General features: G+C 48.0%; 1 protein-coding gene across 1 annotated transcript in view; it reads left to right on the top strand.

Annotated features, from left to right (window-relative positions):
- The first annotated feature begins 70 nt into the window (after nucleotides 1-70).
- Nucleotides 71-21,605, top strand: part of LOC147611149 (DNA (cytosine-5)-methyltransferase DRM2-like) — a 71,666-nt gene continuing 50,131 nt past the window's right edge. Inside the window, exon 1 of the mRNA XM_086785339.1 lies at nucleotides 71-208. Within this exon, the coding sequence (XP_086641465.1) occupies nucleotides 71-208 (138 nt within the window). The remainder of the gene's footprint in view (nucleotides 209-21,605) is intronic.

Genomic DNA, 21,605 nt, shown 5'->3' with positions numbered 1-21,605 from the left:
ATGTAATATTTCAGAATTACACAATTTAGCTAACTTCAAGGACTTCAGTTCAAAGCCATAATTTCTCTGCATGGTTGCAGGAAAAGGAAGCTCTGTATTTGTGCTTTCAGATTTCATCGAAGCACACTTTGGAAATGATCGTGAGATTGGACACGTTGATCAGTTTCGTAAAGAGAAAAGTGTGGAAGCTGCAGAATGCAGTTCTAATGTACGATAAAGTTTTTATTTTATTTTATTTTATTTAAGGTTGTAAAAATATCTGTTAAGTGTCCTCCCCCCCCCCCCCCCCCCCCCCCCCCCCCCCCCGCGCGGGCAGCAAAAAAAAAAAAAAGAAAAAAAGAAAAAAAGAAAAAGAAAAGAAAAGAAAAGAAAAAGATGTATTCTTCCTCCGCGAACGACCAGCCATGGAGGGAGCTCCTTCTGAGCAGATGTCTTTACTCTTGTTACTAATGGAAGGATCACCATAAGAATGACCATCAGGTTGGGATTCTAGTATCATACTTGAATCCCAAATATTTTGGAAACCTCCTGTGATATCGAACCAAAGAAGGACCAAATAGTCTTTCCAAAAACCATTGGAAAGAAACCATTGTCCCATGGGCATCTGCCTTTTTTCAAGGCATGTAAAGCTCTCTCAAGATCCTCAAGAGTAAAGCATGCAGTTCCTGACCTAATGGTGCAATTAAGGAGGGATTAGGCTTTTTTGTATCTCTGAATGCAACTCTAAACAATGTCAAAAAGACCCCACCAGTTGGTACCTCTAATGACTACTTATCTTTGTCAACCTTCGCTACATGAGTTCTGGCTGGTGAACCATGTGCTACCTGCCCTAACCACCATGCCAAGTATTCCAGAGGTGCTGCATTTGAGGCTTTTCACTAGTTGATTGGAAGAACATTGATAAGCTAATCAGATGAAAAGCATGAACTCTCGCCTCCTTTGGCACCTCCAAAATATCATCTCAAAGAGCCTGTGCTGATTGCAAATAACATACTGATTCCAAGATAGTATCCAATCTGTGGGCTGCTTGAGTCTGCCATTTTCTGACTTTATTTTCAAACATGGAAAGGTCCTGGTCTCTCTGTGCCTACACAAGCAACCGAATTCGACTGTACAATGGTGAATAGGAATCTGCACCAACCAAGCATTCCAAAAACATAACTCCATGGGAAAACTAAAAAACAAACTAGCCACTTATAATATGAACATGTATCAATGATAAGTATAGTACAAGTAGCCATGTGGCTAACGCAAGGTGCTAGCAGGTACAGTGGGGATGGAGAAATGCATGCCTCATCCATGTCCTGGATCTGCAGCTAACAAGTGGAAGGTTGGGATCCCTGACCTGGTGCCAAAGGATCCTGCAGGGAGGAGTCCACTAGTATGTGTAGCCCACATGAGACATCTAGTAGTGACAATGTGAGCCCATGGTTAGAAGATTAAGGCATGAGGTAAGCACTAAGAGTAGTGCATTGGTGGACAAGGTTAAAAAGAAAGTTGAAGGCATTAGTATTGGGAATGCAGGTTATGATTGATCAAGTTCATAACGTTCAAGGCATTAGTAGGAGATGTGGTATATGGAGCTTTTGAAAAGTGGGGATTGGATGCAATTATTTCTCTGCCCACTACTGCTAGGGGTAAGACCTATATTTGCATTGATGTTTTGAGATATTGAGAACTAATTAGGGTTTTCCTCTCTACCTTGGTGTCTATCTCCTCTCTCTTTTCAGAAGGGTGGCCTGTGTAATCCCTCTATCCTTGTGGAGCCTGGGTGACACCCTCTATCGTAGGAGGATGTAATCTAAAGAAGTCCGTAATGGTGGCCTGAGAAGCATCTTGCTGTTTTGACTCCTTGGGTGATTGTAGCAGGGCGGTTTGCCTAGTTGTAATGAGAAAGGAGAGAGAAGATGTGCATGTGTGAGTTATCCCATATACATATGGGTGTGAAGGTGCCTTAAAGTTGTATAAAAAGGGCATGTAGTTGAGTTGGAAAAGGATTCGAATGCAATACAGCTTGTGCTTTTGTGCCTTACGTTTTGCACACTAGCTCTCAGTTCATCTTGTCTATTCATTTATGCTGTCATTAGTTTAGTTTGGGCATTCAAATCAGCTACACTGATGTCTTAGCATGACCTCTTGATGACGACGGAGGTTACAGACCCAAGCATCTCTGATCCTCATACTGCATAACCTTTGAGAGGAGGCCAAATCCATCTCCAAAAAGATAGTGGAATCTCCTGCGAATCTCGTAATAGGGTGGACATCTGAACCTATACTGCTCCTCTATCTCCACCTCCCCGGTCGTGCATACCCTGCATACCTGTGCCTCTCAAGGAACACACTCTGCTTTTCTAGACTTAATCTGTAGATGGTGGGATGATACTCTTAGCTGTCTAATGGCCATCTGCATGGTGTGTGATGTCGGCCTACTACCAAGGTATCTAGGGCTCACAATGAATCCATCCTTGGAAGCTTGCAGAAAGTGCTCTCTATAGGACTGGAGTTTTGTAGGGAGCTTTGGTGAGGACAACCAAGCGGTTTGTGTGGAGCCTTGTCAAATCAAGATAGAAGAGATGGTTGATCTCTTGCCACGAGAGATCTAAAAATGGGGAGTCAAGGCTGTTTTGGAAGAGGGGGAGGCAGTCCATCTGAACGCCATGTCGGTCAAAACAGCTGACCATGCATGAATACCAAGACTTGCCATATCCCTCTTGTGTAAGCTGCATGGAAGGCTCAAGGGCCAAGTGCGGAGTTTGAAATTATTTATTATAACCTTAGTTCCAAATTTATGGGGCCACCGTCAAATCTATAGTTCAGGTAGACCATGGACAAGATTGTACACAATCCTTTGTTGTATTGCACGCGTATTAGATCTCAAGTTTTGAACAATCTCACATATGAGAATCCAACTCTTTAAAAAAAAAAAAATTTATATAGTGAAGATGTATTTTTATTAATAATAAGAAAAGAGTATATATAAACTGTGGGATAGTCTTCTTCTTTTTTTTTTTTTTTTTTTTTCAGAAAGAGACTTCTATTAAGTATGAGAAAAACATACAACAATCACAGCTATAAGCCGGAAGAGAATAGAATCACCCCAATATGTAAGGTGATTTCAACCACTGAGGAGCATCATGATGCCATGTAAGACCTGTGGTACTAGAGTAAAAGAAGATGCCATGGTCCCATTCCCGCATAAATATCACACGCTTCGCCTGCGCAGAACGAGAGGGCCCCTGAATGCGAGCCCAAGTAGCCATAAGAGTGTGGATGATATCACCCCATATAGTACTAATGCACTGAGACCCAAAAATCTGGACACCCTCAATAGCCTCCGTGCATCTAGCTCTCTAGATCTGCCATGCTGTAATACTGGCAATAATCTCCCAACTGGTGTCAATCCTCTGTCTAGGGGGTGTATAATCAAAGTGAGGAACATCTTGCAATAAACCATGCTGGGCAATACCTCTACGAATGAAAAAAACAGAATCTGTACCATTGCCCTCATAAAAAAGTTGTGGACCGGACTGGGAGAGCCAAGCAACTGCCCCCCAAGTCACATGCATGGCTCGGCCACTCAATTTGCCCATAAGTTGGGCTACAGGACCCCAAATCTGCTGTGCAATGCTGCACCCCCATAGACAATGTTGTACGGACTCTGAATCTGCCACACATCTAGGACGACAGGAAGGTGCTACACCGAAAACTGATCTCTACTGATTGGTGGGGAGACCACCATGTAAGAATAACCAAAAGAAATGAGAGATCTGGCTCCTTCTGTATGAGTGCCAAAGTCTATGGCAATATCTGCACCGTATCACTGGATAAATATCATAGCTCTCCCAATGAGGCCTGAGAGTAGGGATCCTATGCGTCTGTCGAGTGAGGAGAAGCCTTGCATTCCGAACAGTGAAACTGAAAAAAGGAAGACTTTTCAAAGGATCGAAGGCATCAATCCATCCCACTCTCCTGGATCCCACCGAAGATATCTGATAGGACTGCCACCATATAGCCACAAACACCAAGAGCCATCAGTCACTATCTGAGGAGAAGGGTCAATGAACCAGTGCTTCCCCGAGCGACCAACAATCCTCACTGGACTAAGCCTAGTGTTTGGTATGATCTCCTCCATACTAAATCTCCTCAATCTCCCACCAGGCATGATAGAATACTGAGGAAATCTGTATCCTCCTGGCCTGGCAGAGCAATGACCTGCAGAGGTATGCCTATCCTCGAAAAAACTTCCAGCCAACTCTGATGATAGTCTCCGTGAAAGGTCCCAGAAAGCCACTCATGCGGAATAGCTGCATCAATCTGATCAATACGAATGCGAGAGCCCCTAGGATGCTAAGTGGATGCCGATCCTCCGGAAGACTCTTAAAGGTCTTCCAAGCAAGAACTATGTATGCGCATCTCTCCCATCCTGACCATTGCATATAACGAGATGCACCAAGTGGCCGACCAGCCTCATCCCTAATGAACTCGTTCCACATAATAGGTTGTCGGTTAGCCTCGTCCAAAGACCTAGGAAGCCTTTGTCGCAAAAAATATCTCATGCTTCTCCATGCTCTGACAATGGCTGCAATAAGAGGGGAAGATGGTGCCCTAATATCAGCCTCTGTGAACAAAAAACGTGTGTTGGGCATCCAGTCTCTCCCGACCCTGGGTGTACATCTGGAAATCTGAGACAAGAAAAAATCCTTCCAAGGCTCAGTGCCTGGTAGGAAACCTTTGACCACAAGTTTGCAAAGCAACGCCCTGCATTCAAGCCCCCCTCTCTTTTGGGCTGAATAACTATGAGCCAAGCTACCCTGGCACGAGTGTCTGAGGTGCCATCCAAGCCCGACCAGAGAAAATTTCGGATCAATCTCCGCAATTGGCCAATGCACGCATGAGAGAAGCACCAACAAGAGGCAATAGACCAAGCTGAGGCAAGCAAAACCTGATTAGCCACCAAAGCTCTGGAGGCTAAATCTAATCTCCTGGAGCTCCAATGGAGGAGCTTCTTCCGGATACTCATAAGTACCGGAGCAAACTGCTGTGCAGGAGAAATATAAATCTCAACTTGGCATCCCAAATATCTAGCAGTACATCCTCTGCTGATCCAAGTAAAACCAAGCTCTCTGCACCCCAATCAACTCTCGGTGAATCACTAACCCAAAAACCAACAGATTTGTGCCAATTAATGAGTGCCAACTCCTCATGACTACGAAGAGGCAACCTCAATCCTGAAATACCAGCAGTGGAGCGGAGAAAGATGCTCATGGCCTCTGCAACTATGATATATAATAAAGGGGCTAATGGGCAGCCCTGTCGTACTGGGCGAGAAATCTGAAACCTCACCGCAAGCAAGAACTCTATTGTGGGCATCACGATACATGCATGAAACTCCCTTGATCCATCTCTGAGAGAAGCCCATATGACTAAGAGTACCCCCAAGAAAGTCCCAATCCACTCTATCATAGGCCTTCTCAAAATCCAAGAGCAGAATGGCTAAGGGCTGATTGCTCGCTTTAGCCCATTCGACAGCCTCCCAAAACGAGAAAATGTTATCAAAGATGCTCCTGCCATGTAAGAATCCATTCTGGGTATCATGAGAAACATCCTGCAAAATTGGCTGCAATCTGACGCTCACTGCCTTAGCAAGAATCTTATAGGCAGTCCCAAGTAAGGTGATAGGTCTTCACTGGCCAATCAATGTCTTATCCCCGCTCTTAGGAATAAGATAGATAAGCCCCTCAGTGAGAGAAGAAGGCATAGAACCTGTGTCCCACATCTCCTGCAAAGCCGATGTTATCTCAGCCCCAATCTCATCCCAAAAAGTAGTGAAAAAAACAGGGGAGAGGCCATCCTCCCGTGGACACTTACCATGAGGTAAGGCATGAAGAGCATGACTGAACTCCTGCATAGAAAAAGGGGCATCCAGAGCGGCACACATCTCCTCGGTGATCAAATGTGGCAATGCATTCCAAACCTTCCTCTGTGCCCTATGTCTCAGATCAGAATGCGGCTCAGCACTAAGAAGCTGGCAATAGAAATCGGTGGCAATCTGTCTAACCATGAGAGGATCTGAGTGAAAAGTGCCATGTGAATCCTGCAACTGCCTGACACTATCTCTGGCATGAGATGGGCCGTGAGAAGCAAAGAAATGTTTGTTACATCTGCCACCCATCTGTGTCCAAAAGGATTCCTGGGCATGGAAACGATACTCCGCGCGTTGCTCAAGAGAGTGATGAAGTTTTGCTCTAATAGTACATAAAGAATCTGCAACCCATTGAGCATGAGGATGTTTCTCGTGCTCTTTCTGCAAGGCAGCCAATCTACGTCTAATATCCCTTTCTAAGTCCAAGGCCTCTTGCCTCTTAGACAGGGCACATGTGTGATAAAAGTCACTAATATCACAGAGAGCAGAGGCCAGGCTTTGAGAGGCCTGTAAGAAGTCATGAGATCTCCAAATATCAAGCATACGATGCGATAGTTCTACATCTGAAAACAAATGATCAGGGATGCGTACATGGGGCGCTGATCCATGGCAATTTGGATCTCTAATACATAAAACCACTGGGCAATGATCCGATTTGGAGGTGCCTATAGCAATCAAAGTATGTCCACCTCTGTCAAGCACCCAATCATCCACATAAAATTTGTCTAACCGTGCATAGATACATCCTATATCTCTTCTCCTGTTAGACCATGAATAAAGAAGAGTGGATGGACTCCTCAAAATGTCATCCTCATGCCAACAATCTCTACCATGAATGGAGAGTATAAACCTCTCCCAAGACACTCTTTCAAGAGGATGCACCAAGCCCTCATGTCCACCTCTTTTATCTGTTGGCATCTCAACCAAGGCAATCCTCTCACCTCTGGTTAGGAGCATAGAGGTTGAGAATACCAATGCGTGTAGTACCCTGCATAAGAAGAATCCACTGCGCTCTCGCAGGCAAGATGACACCATGTCCAATGATGCAAGGCAAGATCAAAGCTGAAACAGAGATACAAACACCACCCTTGGTACCAACAGCCGGTGACCAAAAGGTGTGTCCCGAGAGAAGCTTGCCTGATCTCCCAAACTGACTAGCATCCAGTTTATGCTCTTGCAACAGCAATATATCCATAGGTCCACCTGTGACTGCATAATGAAGCTGGGTTTTTACAATTTGTTTCCGTCGACGCGGAAAAAAACCCCCAAGACCGTGAATGTTCCAAGAGACAATCCTCATAAAGACTCAAAGTAGGAACGACTAGATCTCGTGGTCAACGAAGGACCCCCTTTAGAGGCGGAAGTACGTCTCGCATAGGTAAGGGAGGGAAAATCTGACGATGTAAACCCTCTCTCTCCCACTCCGGGGAAAAGCCAGGGCTAGTCCTCAAAACTGGAGAGGTACCATGACAATGCGAATGTGCAACATCATCCTCAAGGGTGCAATCATCCTGTAACTGTAATGCAGCATCGTCCTGTGAGGGATCCAGATCATGTGCCTGCAAGGCCTCATCCTCCAAAAAAGGATCAACATCCTGTGAGGCAAGAGCTGCATAGGGGTTAGGGTGCTCCAGAGGGAGTGTGGGTAAAGGGGCAGGTACGGGGGTCCGAGGGTGCGTGCCATCCCTAACCACAACCCAACGCTGTGTGGTCTGCTGTGGCAAAGGAGCAGCTAGAGTCTCGGCATCTGCAGAAGGCCTCTGATGGGCAGGACCACGCCGCCTCCTAGCATGGCCGCTCGATCTGGGACAATCTCTAGCAATGTGACCCTGTCGAGCGACGACAAATCCGTCACAGGTCAGGTCTGCCTGCAATCTCCATCCTCTGGCGGAAATGAGATCCGTCAGGTCTCTGAAGCATAACATTATCATGAGTAATCGATGGATCAGGAACAAGCACAAGGACCCGGGGTACACCATCAAGAGTGGCGGTAACGGCCGCGGAAGCTGAGGCGGGAGAGCTCGGGAGGATTGGTACCTGTAGAACCTGGCCAAAGGATGCCCCTATGGAAGCTAAAAGCTTCCAATAGGACTGAGGAAGAGTAGGGAACCGTAGTGAGACTAGGGTAAGGCGCTGATCCTCCACCACTGGATCAAAGCCCACCTGGTACTGAAAGAAGAAAATCTTCCTAGGTCCAAGAGGAAAGGGGCTGCTAGCCAAAGCCTGAGAAGTAGCTTCTGAAGAATGAAAGTCCACCTGGAAGAAGCCTCGACCAAGTAAACGAGTATCCTGAAAGTGCACAAGTAGCTCCGAAGGGAGAGCTGCTAGAAGCCATTCATGGGCGTGTGAACGAGAAGGGTGGGAACCATAAACTCTCGCAACAAGGGTAGTCTGGACCTCAAGGTCAATGTCTTGTTGAGGAGAGGTGAGCTCGTCTTGTGAAAAATTGATGATTCTCCCGGCCAGTGGGGGTGATGAGAGATTGGCTGCGGTAGAAAAAGCCATAAGACCAATCAAGAAAAGTGGGCGGCCAACTTGAATCCAGATAAAATAGCTGCTGGGAAAACGGGAGCAGAGGAAGGGGGGCAAAGGCGGGGAGCAGCTGGGGAAGCAAGGGCAAAGGGGCAGTTGGGGGCAGCAGAGGGGCAGGCGGGGACTGAATAAGGCAGGGGGCGGGCAGCAAAGGGGGAGGCTGGGCAGCAAAAGGGGGGCTGGCGGGGGCAGCAAAAGGGGACAGGCAAAGGCAGGCGGGGGGCAGCAGAGGGGATGACGGGGGCAGCTGGGGGCAGCAAAAGGGGGGCTGGCGGGGGCAGCAAAAGGGGCAGGCGAAGGCAGGCGGTGGGCAGCAGAGGGGCTAACGGGGGTAGCTAAAGGGCAGGCGGGGACTGAAAGGCTAGCGAAGGGCAGAAGTTGGGCAGGCGAAGGGGGGTGCGAAGGCAGCAGAAGGGCAGGCGAAGGCAGCAGAGGCAGGCGGGAGCAGCAAAGAAACAGGCGGGGGCAGCAGCGCAGGTTCACGTCACTTCAGCACGTGTGGGATAGTCTTCTCAAACAATCAAGAGAAGAACTACCCACAGAACTGCTCAATCCAAAATCCTCTTAGTGAGTAGTTTCATTGCATCTGACTCTAGTCTGTTTATACTCACCAGACTAGCAATGTTAGCTTTCACTAAACAAATAACTTTCTTAGGATCTATACCTTGCATGCCATCATTAACAAAGACCAGAGTGTTGCTCGTAGACCATGTCTCCCACAGGCATGTAAATCTTGCATATCAAAAAAGGCTATTACTCTCCTTTTGCTGGACCAATCTTTTTACCCAAAACCCAATGGAACCATGTACATTGCAGCCCAAAAATGTTCCCCCCCCATTTTGAGAGTTGTGTCCAAAAGGATCTTAATGCCGGGCAATCCCAAAAGGCATGCTTGAAATCCTCGATGGCTGTTTTGCATCTTGGGCATATCCCTGAGGCCATATTTTTGATCATCAACTTACAGCCTAACGGAAGAGCCCCAACCATGATTCTCCACAAAAAAGTCTGAGCATGTGTTGGCAGTTTGGATCCCGAAATTCTTTTGCATTTGGATTCCCAGCATTTGTCCAGCCAAGCTACTTTCCATATTGTATTGAAATGTTTAAAATCTCTCTTCTCTTGCATTAACATCTGATAAAACCTGGCAGTTGATTCCCGACCAAGGGGAAGTCCATCTGTCCACCCCCAATCTTTGATCCACCTTTGCGTAAGCTTAGAAGTATTGATAGTTAGCGTCTTGAGCTTACCAATAATTACACGTAGATGATTCTTATCAAATCTTGAGAGACCATACATGACAGATAGCTGATCCTCATCTCTCCACCCCAGAAGAGGACCATCCCAGAAATCCTCAAATCTGTTTATCCCTTTGTTGTTGAGTCTTTTGCTCACTTTGGGCTCAATGAAGGCTAATGGGGGGAAAAAAACTGGGGACCACCAAACATTATACGTGAATAATGAATTTCTCGTGATTCTGGGAGATCCCTGCCATTGAATGAGGGGAATGATCCTCTTCCATTTCTTAATCAGAAATTCAGCAAAGGGCATACTTTTAAAGACAAACGGAGCATGGGAAAAAATCTTATCAATCCAAGAGAGTCCCCTCCATTTGCCTTGCCAACTCACAGTCATATTCAGAGAAAGCTCTTTAAGCATCCTAGTCCAAGGTTGACTCTGCTGTAGAAAGGAGGTCAACATTTTTGGCATTCTCGCCATTGCACGTGTTTCCATGTCTAGGATGCCAATTCCCCCATCCTTCTTGGGTTTACACACCTTCTGCCATGCCAAGAAGGAACATGGTCTCTTGCCTTGCTTATTCTTCCATAGAAAAGCTTTAGCATAGCTTAAAGCTCTCTTCCAAAGGCATGCTGTAAAATCTATACAAGGGGTGAAGAAGTGAAAGCATGCCAACAACAACCTGTTTACTATTACTACCCTTGAATGAAAGGGAAGAAATACGTTGTCCCAAGCTCTAAATTTGGCTATGAATTTGTCCATAAGCCAGTCCGCTATGTCTTTACCTGAAACATCCACTCCCATGGGGCATCCCAAATGTCTAAAGATCTGGCCTTTGTTCACAACTTGGCATCCCCATCTGGTTACATCAAAGGATTCATGCTCGGTTAAACTGATTAACCTTGACTTGTGAATGTTACATTTGGAGCCAGAAGCATCTGCAAAGACTTGTACAATTGCCAAAGCCTTTCTAACATTATCATTGGATGCATCCAAGAAGAGAAGTGAGTCATCAGCAAAAAGCATTGAATCACCATCTGCAGATCATCATTCACTTGTAAACCTTTTATTTGATTTTCAGCAGCTGCCAACTCAAGAGCTAGAATCAAAGGATGAGAAATTACAGCAAATAACAATGGAGCAAGAGGGCAGCCCTGTCTGACGGACCTTTTAAGGTTGAATGAGCCAACCACAAAGCCATTGAGCATAAGACTTGACTTAGCACCAAAGCTGAGCACATAAATAATGTTTGAGATTAAGGGTCCAAAACCCAACTTGGCAAGCACTCTGGTAAATGACCAATGGACTCTGAAGGATCAGTGTTGCGTAATGTTGCATGAATATTGTGGAGACTCCATTGAGTCAAAACCCTGGAAAGGATGTCTTGAACATTGTCAAGATCTATTTTTCTCACTTTTCTTCTTCAGCACAATGCCAACACTGACCCACCAGCCTTTCCTCATTCCCCAATCCTAGGCCCCGCTCCACTCGCCTTTCGCTCTTGCACCCATCCTCCCGCTCTTCAGGATTCTTCAGCACCATCCCATCGTCGCGCCCGTGCACAACCACCACCACCATTACCACTTCCACCACCACCACCCCCAGAGTCTCCATTGGCTCCAGCCCACTGCTATCTTCCTCTGGAGTGGCTGTTAGCCTCGTGGGAACTGTCCCAATCCTATTGTCCTCCTCTCCAACCCCACCCTCATCTTTCCATCTCCCACCTCTATCCTCGTCCCCAGATTTTCTTACAGCAACTTACTCCATGGCTCCCCTTCCCATTCCTCCCTCGCTTGCCACTAGATTGCTTGATGGAGTGTCTTCTGCCCCTCTAGCCAATGTGCACACCGGTCCCATGGTGACAACAACTGTCGGTGCTTCCATCCTGACAGTTCCCTGATCCACTGGAGTGCCTGTGACATCCTCGGAGGGCTTGCGGTATTGCTCGTGGCTTGGATCAACTCTCTTGCAATCTTACTTCACATATATTACAGATCACTTTTTTGAGTTAGCTGCTGCGAATTGCTGATGTCTCGTCTTCGCACTTGTCAGGCCCAGGACTGCATTGCGAGTCTGGAGACTCAAGTTTCAGATCTGCAGGATTTACTATGTGCCACTACCCAGCACCTCCATGATGCAGAGTCTAAGCTCTCCACTCTCCACAGTTCCTCATCTCAGCATGATCTAGAGGTCCTCTCTCTCCAGGAGTAGGTGGCTACCAAGGACCAGGAACTTATCTCTCTCCAGATCAGGCGGCAGAATTGAGGACTCTGCGTGCAATTCTCCAGTCTCTTCAGCTTCTGCTCACTAGATTGCTGCCTTCTTCTTCTACAGTGGTTCCCAGATCTTCAGTTGACACACAGGATTTTCTACAGCATGATGGTTTTTTTAATTATTTACAGGTTTATCTACATCTTGCCTCACCGAAGGACAGTGATTTCTCTAGTGGTGGGCGATGTGTAGCTACCATGTAGTGTTGCAGTATGGCAGTGTTGTAGCAGTGTTGCAGTAGTATTATAGTGTCACAATGCTGGGATGTTACAGTGGACAGTCCTACATGATCCAAGTGGACAGTTTAGTGGACACTCCAGCATGCAGATTCCGGAGCGCAACACTCCAAGGCATTTAAGGCATCACACCCCAAGAAAGGAGATGTGTGCCGCTACATCCACGTGCATCTCGCACTCTCCAAAGGTAGGAAATGATGGCCATCAACGGTCACCGACAGCATCTTCTTGACCTCCGGATTTATAAGGCATCTACCCTGTTCAAAGGGGATATAAGCTATTCTGTAGTTCCACCTTGTCCATTCCAAAGCTACGCTGTACTACTCTGTGCTATCCCACTGTACTTGAGTTCTGTGTTCATTGTGTCATTCCGTCCTAAGAAGGTGTGTTATCTGCATTGTGACCACTGCTGAGTGTGCATGGTGTAGTGAGTGGTGTTTGTATAACTGCTGGTTCGTAGTAATACAAGTGGAGTACATTATTCTTGTGCACCGTCTAGTTTAATTAAGTATTGCTTAAGTAAATGTGTTATACCTTCGTTTCTTCCTACTCTTCTGTCCTCCCGTGGACATACTATCCAAGAGTGAACCACCATCACCTCTTAGTGTACCTGGACAGTTTGACCTGCTACAGGAGTGAGCATTGGTTTGTGGATTCAAAGGATGGAAGATTGGGATGTTGGAGTCCTTGGTCCGGGATGAGAAGATGCGTAGCAAAGATGGTTGCCCAACACACCAAAGTGGTGGTTCTTCTATGGACAATATGTATGGAGTCCTTGACAGTCATGACACAATGTAACACTTTAAATAGACTTGAATGTAAGCATAGCACAATGACAAGAATACTATAAATATACTTGTATTACATTTGAGAAGCTGTTACATGCCCCTCATTGCACTGTGCATACCCAACAACAATGGGTCACAGTGAGATGGACAACACACAACGACACAGTGACTATAGAACTCAATGAGCAAAATGAGATGACAATGATGACCTGAAGGATGAGCTGAGGAATCATTTGAATGGTTCTTGCAGAGTCGGTGGCATCTTCTATCTTTCCATCAGGGTGACACTGTGGTGCCTTCAAAGCCAGTGCATGCACCTCCCATGTATCTGTTGGTGGTGTGCTTAAGGAGATCCGTTGCTTGATGGTCCCGGTCGAGATGGTCTAGCTAGTAGGGCGGTCGAGTGTGGGCATACCCGACAACAGTGGGTCACAGTGAGATGGACAATACACAGGACGAAACGACACAGTGACTATAGAACTCAATGAACAGAATGAGATGACAATGATGACCCAAGGAATCATTTTAATGGTTTAGGTGTAGAGTTGGTGGCATCTTCTATCTTTCCATCAGGGTGACACTGCGGTGCCTTCAATGCATCTCCCATGCATCTGATGGTGGTGTGCTTAAGGAGATCCGTTGCTCAATGGTCCTGTCGGATGGTCCAACTAGTAGGACGGCCAAGTGTGGGCACCCTTGGTGGCAACAGGTGGTCAACAGAGACGTGCTTCCCTAACTTGCCAACAACTCTGACTGGACGAATCTGGGGGCCCTCAATAAGGTCCTGCACGTCACATCTCTCCAATTGCCATCCATCCTGTACAGAAAAAAAGACCGGTACATCATCCTCCCTAGGCAAGGGGAGACCCATAACCTGGAGAGGAACACCTGTCCCAGAAGAAACCCCAAACCAAAAATGATGACGGTCTCCCAAGAAAGATCCAGTAATCCAGTGGTGGTTGGGAATGGTAGCGTCAATCTGTGCAATCCTCCGACTAAAGCCTGTCAAATGCTGCGTGAGATCCAATCTCTGTACCTCGGTGAGGCTCTGAAACCTCTTCCAAGCCAACACTGTGGGGCAAAGCATCTCCCAGCCAGCCCAAAGAATATGCATAGCTGCCCCAAGAGGCCTACCATGCACATCTAAGATCAAATCATTCCACAGAATGGGCTGCCGGTTAACTTCCTCCGCTGAACGCGGGGGATGTGCACCAAAAAACTTCTCAGGCAGTCCCAGGCATAGGAGGGACCTAACCAGGGGGGATGAAGGGCAGCGGCGGTCAATTGCATCCGAGAAAATAAACCGTCAGCTGAGAGTCTTGTCACCTCCGCGAACAGGGACACACTTCATGATCTGCTGCATGAGAAAGTCCTTCCACGGCTCGGGCTCAGAGCCTGGAAGAAAGCCCCTAACAACCAACTTACACAGCAAAGCCTTGCATTACACCTCAGGGTCAATGATATTCAATCCCCCTTCTTGCTTAGGCCTGATAATGGTTTCCCAAGAAACTCTAGCCCTGGTGTGTGCATTTCCATCAAGCCCTGACCAAAGAAAGTTACGAATAAGGCGACGAAGCTGTCCAATGCAGCCCTTATGAAAAATCCAGCACGAAGCGATAAACCAAGTCGTGGCTAGCAAAACTTGGTTAACCACAAAAGCAAACTTCATCACTGGAGTAGGAGGAAGCTCTAGAGGCCAAGTCGAGCTTCCTCCTACTCCAGTGATGAAGTTTGCTTTTAATGCTTAAGAGCACTGGAGCAAACTGTTGTGCAGGGGAGATGTCAACACCCACCTGACAACCAAGGTATCTAGCAGAGCATCCTCTCTCAATCCAAGTAAAACCAACATCTGTACCCCAATCTACAAGAGGAGAATCACTGATCCAAAAACCAACTGACTTATGCCAATTGATAGTAGCTCTTGCTGCCAAACAAAAGGCTTCCAAGGCTGTCTGGAAAGCACATAAACAAGCATGTGAAGCCTCAAGTAACTACGCCGTGTCATGTGCTAACTCAGAGTCCAATAACCCTTCCTCCGTACATAAAGGCAGCTTGAGACCCACAACACCAGGGGCAGCCCGAAGAAACCTGCTGATAGCCTCAGCTACAATGAGGTACAGTAAAGGGGCGAAAGAACAACCCTGCCTCACTGAACGGGAAATCTGAAAACGCTCACCATGCCCCCCACAGGCCAAAATAGTGCTTTGAGCCTCCCTGTATAGGCAAGACACACCTCTGATCAGTTTTGGATAAAACCCCATGTGTGCCATAGTGCCCTCCAGAAAACCCCAATCCACTCTGTCATAAGCTTTTTCAAAATCAAGCAAAAGAATGGCAAGAGGCTGCTGACTAGCCTTTGCCCACTCGACAGCTTCCCAGAAAGAAAAGATGTTATCAAATATACTCCTTCCTTGGAGGAACGCATTCTGGGTATTATGGATAGTCCTTTGGAGAATTGGCTGCAAACTTATACTCAAGGCTTTAGCTAAGATTTTATATGCAGAACCAAGGAGGGTGATGGGCGTCCATTGCTTGATGTCAGTCTTGTCCCCACTCTTGGGGATAAGATGAATCAGTCCCTCCGTGAGGTATGGAGGGATCATACCCGACACCCACATTTCCTAAAGGGCAACAGTGATAGCATCTCCAATATGATCCCAAAAAAGAATAAAGAAGGCGGGAGAAAGACCATCATCCCCGGGGCATGAACCACTGGAAAGAGCATGCAGAGCGTGAAGGAATTCATCCTTCGAGAAAGGGGCATCGAGGGAAGAACACATAGCATCTGTAATGAGCCTGGGCATGCCTTCCCAAACTTTCTGCCGTGCCACATCTCTCTGAGGGGAGGGCACCTCTGCAGTCAACAAAGCGATAAAATTCTGAAGCAATATCCCTCACCTTATCAGGCTCAATCTGAACCTCACCCTGTGAATCCTGCAAGTACTTCACAGAGTCCCTGCTATGGGAAGGCCTGTTTGCTGAAAAAAACTCTTTGTTGCATCTGCCACCCATCTGAGCCCAAAAGGCCTCGTACGCATGAAAGGCGAACTCAGCCCTCTTGTCCATGGCCGACTTGGATTACATACCTCTTGTCCATGGCCAACTGTGGTCAAGAGGTATGTAATCCAAGTCGCATGTGGATGCTTTTGATTTTCCCTCTGAAGAGCAGCAATCCTACGCCTAATAGCTCTCTCCTTGTCCAGAGCCTCGTGCTTCTTAGACAAGGCAATGCTATGATAATGATGGGTGGTCCTCTCAAGAGCTAGCGCAATATTATGACGAGGATCAGGACCGTCACAGAATCTCCATCTCTCTCTGATCTCTAGGAAAATGTCAGCATCTAGATAAAGAGAGTCAGGGATACGGATACGGGGAAATGCGGAGCGAGCCCAGGCTCCCTGTGACACAAAACGACGCAGCAATGATTGGATTTGGTGGTGCCAGGCATAATAGCAATGGTGCCTCCTCTGTCCAAGGAGCAATCATCCACATAAAACCTGTCCAGACGTGCAAAGATGCTCTCATCCCCGCTCTTGCTATCCAATGATCAACCTGGGGAATGACATTTGTAATGGTATCCCAAAAGGCCACCCTTTCACCTCTCACGTTAGGTGCATAGATATTCAAGATTCCCAATTTCTGACCCTCATGCATGATCAAGATCCACTGCGCTCTAGCAGGGATGATAACACCGTGCCCAATAACATGAGGTATAATAGATGCTGCCACTGAAATACAAACACCCCCTCTAGTCCCGACTGCCGAGGACCAGAAGGTGTGGCCAGAAAGCATCTTACCAGTTTTGCCACACTGAGATCTATCCAATTTGTGTTCCTGCAACAAAAGCACATCCATAGACCCTCTTGTAACAGCAGGGTGAAGCTGGTCCTTTAGAAGGTGCTTCCTACCACGGGTGGGAAGCCCTCGAAGGCCCTGAACATTCCATGAGACAATTCTTATGGAAGAGAAGAGGGTTTGACCCCCGATCTAAGAAGACGATGGGCAGCCTGAGGACGCCTCTCATAATGCTGGAGGATGGGAAAATCCATAGGGCAAAGTCCACTGACATGCCCTTGTCCGAGGCCTTGCACCGTGCGTGTATATGTACGAGAAACCTGTTCCCCTTGGGGGGCATCAAGGGCAATGGCATCATGCTGAAAATCCTGCAATACATGATCCCCACTGTGCTGAACATCCTGCATATCACCCCCTCCAAGTAGAGAGGACTCCACAAGATTATCCTGATATGAAATATCATCTCTCTGCAAAGATGCATTAGCGGACAGATCCCTCTGACCAAAAACATCATCTATCTGTACGTGATCCGAGGAAGCCTTCCCATCAATCGCACCAGGGGGCCGGGCGTGAGAGACAACACGCCACACTTGGCGGACTGAAGGACGGGAAGGAACCAAGGGAGGTGGCGCCCGAGAGGCACGCTTACGAGGCCTCCTGCGACCTCGAGCCCGAGGACAATCTCGAGCAAAGTGACCCTGTAGGTGACAAACCCGGCACTGATCGGGTTTACCTGCAATCTCCATACGTTGCTTCAAAGGGCCACAAGGGCCCGGAATCAAAACATAGTCCTCAAAGAGCTCAATGTCACGGGCAAGAACCGTGACCCTGGGGACAGCATCCGCCGAGGCAGTGACCACATGGGCAGAAGATGTCGGCAAGGCGTGAAGGGGGGGCACTTGAAGAACAAGCCCAAAGGCATACCCGATGGCCTCTAACATAGGCCCATATGCGCGCGGAAGACCTGGAAATCTGAGAGTAATCGGGAAACGGTTCCGGTCTTCCTCAACAGGGTCAAAATAGTTGGAGTAGGGAAGAAAGAATATCTTCCTCGGGCCCAATGGCAAAGGGCTGCCCTTCAAAACCTTTGAGGTTGCGTCCTGAGAGTCAAAATCCACTTGGAAGAAACCTCTTCCAAGCAACCTGACATCTCGAAAGTGTAGAGCGAGTTCGGAGGGCAGAGCAGCCAGGACCCAATCCCGAGCTTGGAGACGGGACGGGTGAGATTTAAAGATTTTAGCAATGAGGATCGTTTTGGAGTCTTTCTCTATTTCGGCGTAGAGGACCGCGAGCTCGGCTTCGGAGAAAACAATGTTTCGCGCCGGCCGAGGGAGAATGATTAGCCATGATGCTAATCGAAGAAAAAAGCCGACTTGAACCCGGATGATGAGCAATCCGAACCAGGGGGAAGAGGAAGGCGACGAGGCGGAGGAAAGGAAAGGAGGGAGGAAAAATGAACAGCAAAAAAGGGAAGAAAGGGGGAGAGGCTGGACACAAAGGCGAAGAGGGGCGGGGGAGGGGCAGCACAGCAGCGCTGCGCTGAGGGAAAAGGCGGAGGAAGGAGGGGAGGCGATTAGAGGCGAAATGGGCGGGCAAAGGCAAGGAGGAGAGGCGGAGGAGGAAGGGGGGCGAAGCAGCAGGCAGCGATGGAGGAGAGAGGGGCGCAGCGATGGAAGAAGGAAGCGATAGGAAGGAAACGAGGAAGAAGGAGGGGGCAGCGATGAGGGAAGGAAGCGAAGGCAGAGAGGAAGGGAACGAGTCAGGCAGCGATGGAGGAAGAGGGGCGCAGCGAAGGAGGAATGAGGGGCGCAGCGAAGGAGGAAGGAAGCGATTCAGGTTCGGGGAGCTCGCCGCGATGTACGTAATTTTTATCCTTGGATGTCCTATTCCATGGGGATAGTTAACCTAAGGTGTAGCCACCAAGGGTGCCCACACTGGACGGACCACCGTAACAGACCACCGTAACAGTGTCACACCGCCACACCGTTAACACTGTAACACCATAACAGTGTCACGCTGCGACACCGAAACAGTGTAACACCATAACACTATAACACCGCCACAGTGGGTCAACCCTAGAGGAACCATCGAGAAGAAGAGGTGCATGCACTAGCATTGAAGGCATCGATTGAGACTCCAATGGGCATCCCCCAGAGATAGGAGATTCTACCAAAGGCTGCCACCTCAGGGAATCTACCAAAGATAGGAGATGCCACCGACTCAACCCGTCTTTCCGGGCTGCTTATATGGTCCCTCGACTCATCCTGAAGGACATCCTTCATCCTTTATCCATCACTCATTATGGGACATCCTTCATGCCACTTTGTAGCCTGTGTTCGACAGTCACTTGTCATCAACTCGAGCTGTGTGTCGTCCTCTTCACTGTGACCTCTGCTGAGTGCGCATGGTATAGTGAAGGACATGTAACAATGTTCTTGGAGTAGTGCAAGTGCTCTTGTTCCTCTTGCAATCTTGTCGGCTTGTGTTGTATCCCACTTGATAGTGTCTACTGTGTTGCGATGTGAGCATGGAGGACTCCAGACATACTGTCTAGAGAAGAGCCACCATAGTGTGTGCTGGCCAACCAACCTTGTGACTCTCAAAACTTGGGGTCCTGTCAGCTCACCTTTCTCTCTATGTTGCGCACTCTCTGCATGTCCAATACACGCTCCCATGGTAGTCTGGTCAGCCCATCCAAAGGTCCTCTCTCAATATGCTGCAACGGTCGGAAGAGGTACCATCGGGACCCTCTTACACCTCTTTCTATGGCAGCTAACATTGGTAATCCCACCCTTAGTAACAATGCTGAAGGCCAAGCCAACCCTCCTGGTCCATCCAATCCTCCTGGTGCAAAACCCCTTTCCACAGTGCGGGGCCGAATCAATGTCAAGCTTCCAACCTTTAAAGGATCATCCATTGAGGATGCGGATGACCACATCCGACGGTTCATCTCCATATGCAAGAGCCGGGGCCTTGAGCAGGAGGATGGCTTTTTGGTACTCTTTCTGTCCACTCTCCAAGGTTCTGCAGATAAGTGGTTCGGTCAACTTCCAATTGACCATTTTGCAGACTCGACCACTCTGAAGAACACCTTTCGTCTAGTAACTATGAGGACCGCATTCTCCAAGAGCTAGGGAAGCTACAACTGCTACCAAGGGAGAGGGTGTCAGAACTCATGACACGGACCATGGTGCTGGTGGCCCGCTTACTGACTTACCTTGGTGACTTCATGGTGCATAAGTGGGTGACACAGGCCTCACCGAGGTCCACCCAACTACATTGTTGGAATTCTAGGAGCTAGCCTCTTAACTTGAAAATGTACGGCTCATGTTTACTCAGCTGAACCAAGAGCTAGAGGCGCTCAAAGTGAGCCAAAAATCTTCGAGCGAGGAGAGTACTCTGCTCCAACTCAAATAGGAGATTGAGGAATTGAAGACTCAGCAAGAAGCCAAGAAGGTCCTGTGGTGTGTTATATGCGAGTCACTTGGACACACCGTCCAAGAATGCCCAAAAAGGAGGTACTGCTCCTTTTGTTAAAAAGGAGGACATGAAGACAAAGATTGCTACTATCTGAAGGGGTTCTGTTAACTTCATCAGCAACAAACTCCTCACCCCGCCACGATGCAGAAGGTCCCGTCCTCTGCTACAGATGCGGGAAATATGGTCATTACCAAAGCCGATGCTCCCTTCCTAAAGGTTCTCCACCCTGCAGGCATTGTCCAAAATCCAAGGATCATTATACCCGGGATTGCCCCAAGCAAAGGACATCCACTTCCTCCGACTTCACATTCCCAGCTCCTACCAGCCACCTAGTCTCCTTAGGACATCCACCATCATCCACTTGCACCCCTTCCTCTCCCAAAATGGAGGCACACCAACCACTCAGGAGGATCCACCATCCGCCATAGTGGTCACCCGATGACAAAGGAAGGCCATGCCTAAAGAGCAACAGGGGGATGAGCCCGATGATAACACTCCTCCACTCCCCCGCATAGTCATAGATCACTCCTTCTTGCAAGCCTTCAAGGACCACCACAACCAACCCTTCGTGTCAGACAAACCAACTACACCCTCCCTCTCCCAATCCAAACCATAGCTTACATCTTTCTCCGGGGAGGATCTACTCAAGGAAAATACCATTTCAGTGAACCTCTTTGATCTTCTCTGGATTAGCACCCGTGTCCGACAATGTCTCAGTTGTTGGAAAGTGATGGCTTGGCCGTCTACATACCGCATGCATAGTGCCAAGGATAATGAAATCATACATAAATAACAGAAGACTAGGTCCATTATCATCCCTCCTCCAATTTTCGTGGCTTGGAAGGGATTAGAGTGGTGGAGGTTAAGTGCGTAGTGGCATGAACACTACTGGGATGGGTGGCCTCCCGGGAAGTGGCCCCCAATTTACAACATCAGTGCACTACTGGAGCAACTCAATGGTACGACAACCAATTCTAGTGGTGGGCAATATGGTGGGTTTCCACTCCCCTTAGGTGTTGCCGGTTGCATGGGTATCAGTTGTACCAGTCCCTCCCTTTTTGACTATCGGAGCCTCCCCTTCTCTGTGGAGATTCATGGTACCCCACTTTTTGGGGCAATTATCGACGATGGCTCTCGGGTGAACCTCCCGCCAGAATTCACACTCCATGCGGTAGGTCTCAAGGTGATGCGATCAACCAACTTCTGTGTTCAGATGGCCGACCAACGGGAGGTGACCCCCATCAGCCTAGTTGGTGTCACTGTAGTTATCCAATGGATTCCATTCCTATTGGACTTTATGGTGATCCAGCTTCCTGAAGTCAAAGGAGCCTACTCATTACTCAT

Source organism: Cibotium barometz, chromosome 48 (genome assembly GCF_041138505.1).
Source record: "Cibotium barometz isolate CiBa-2024 chromosome 48, ASM4113850v1, whole genome shotgun sequence".
Taxonomy (NCBI): Eukaryota; Viridiplantae; Streptophyta; class Polypodiopsida; order Cyatheales; family Cibotiaceae; genus Cibotium; species Cibotium barometz.
The sequence above is the reverse complement of the archived record's forward strand: the minus strand, read 5'-3'. Positions and strand labels throughout refer to the sequence as shown.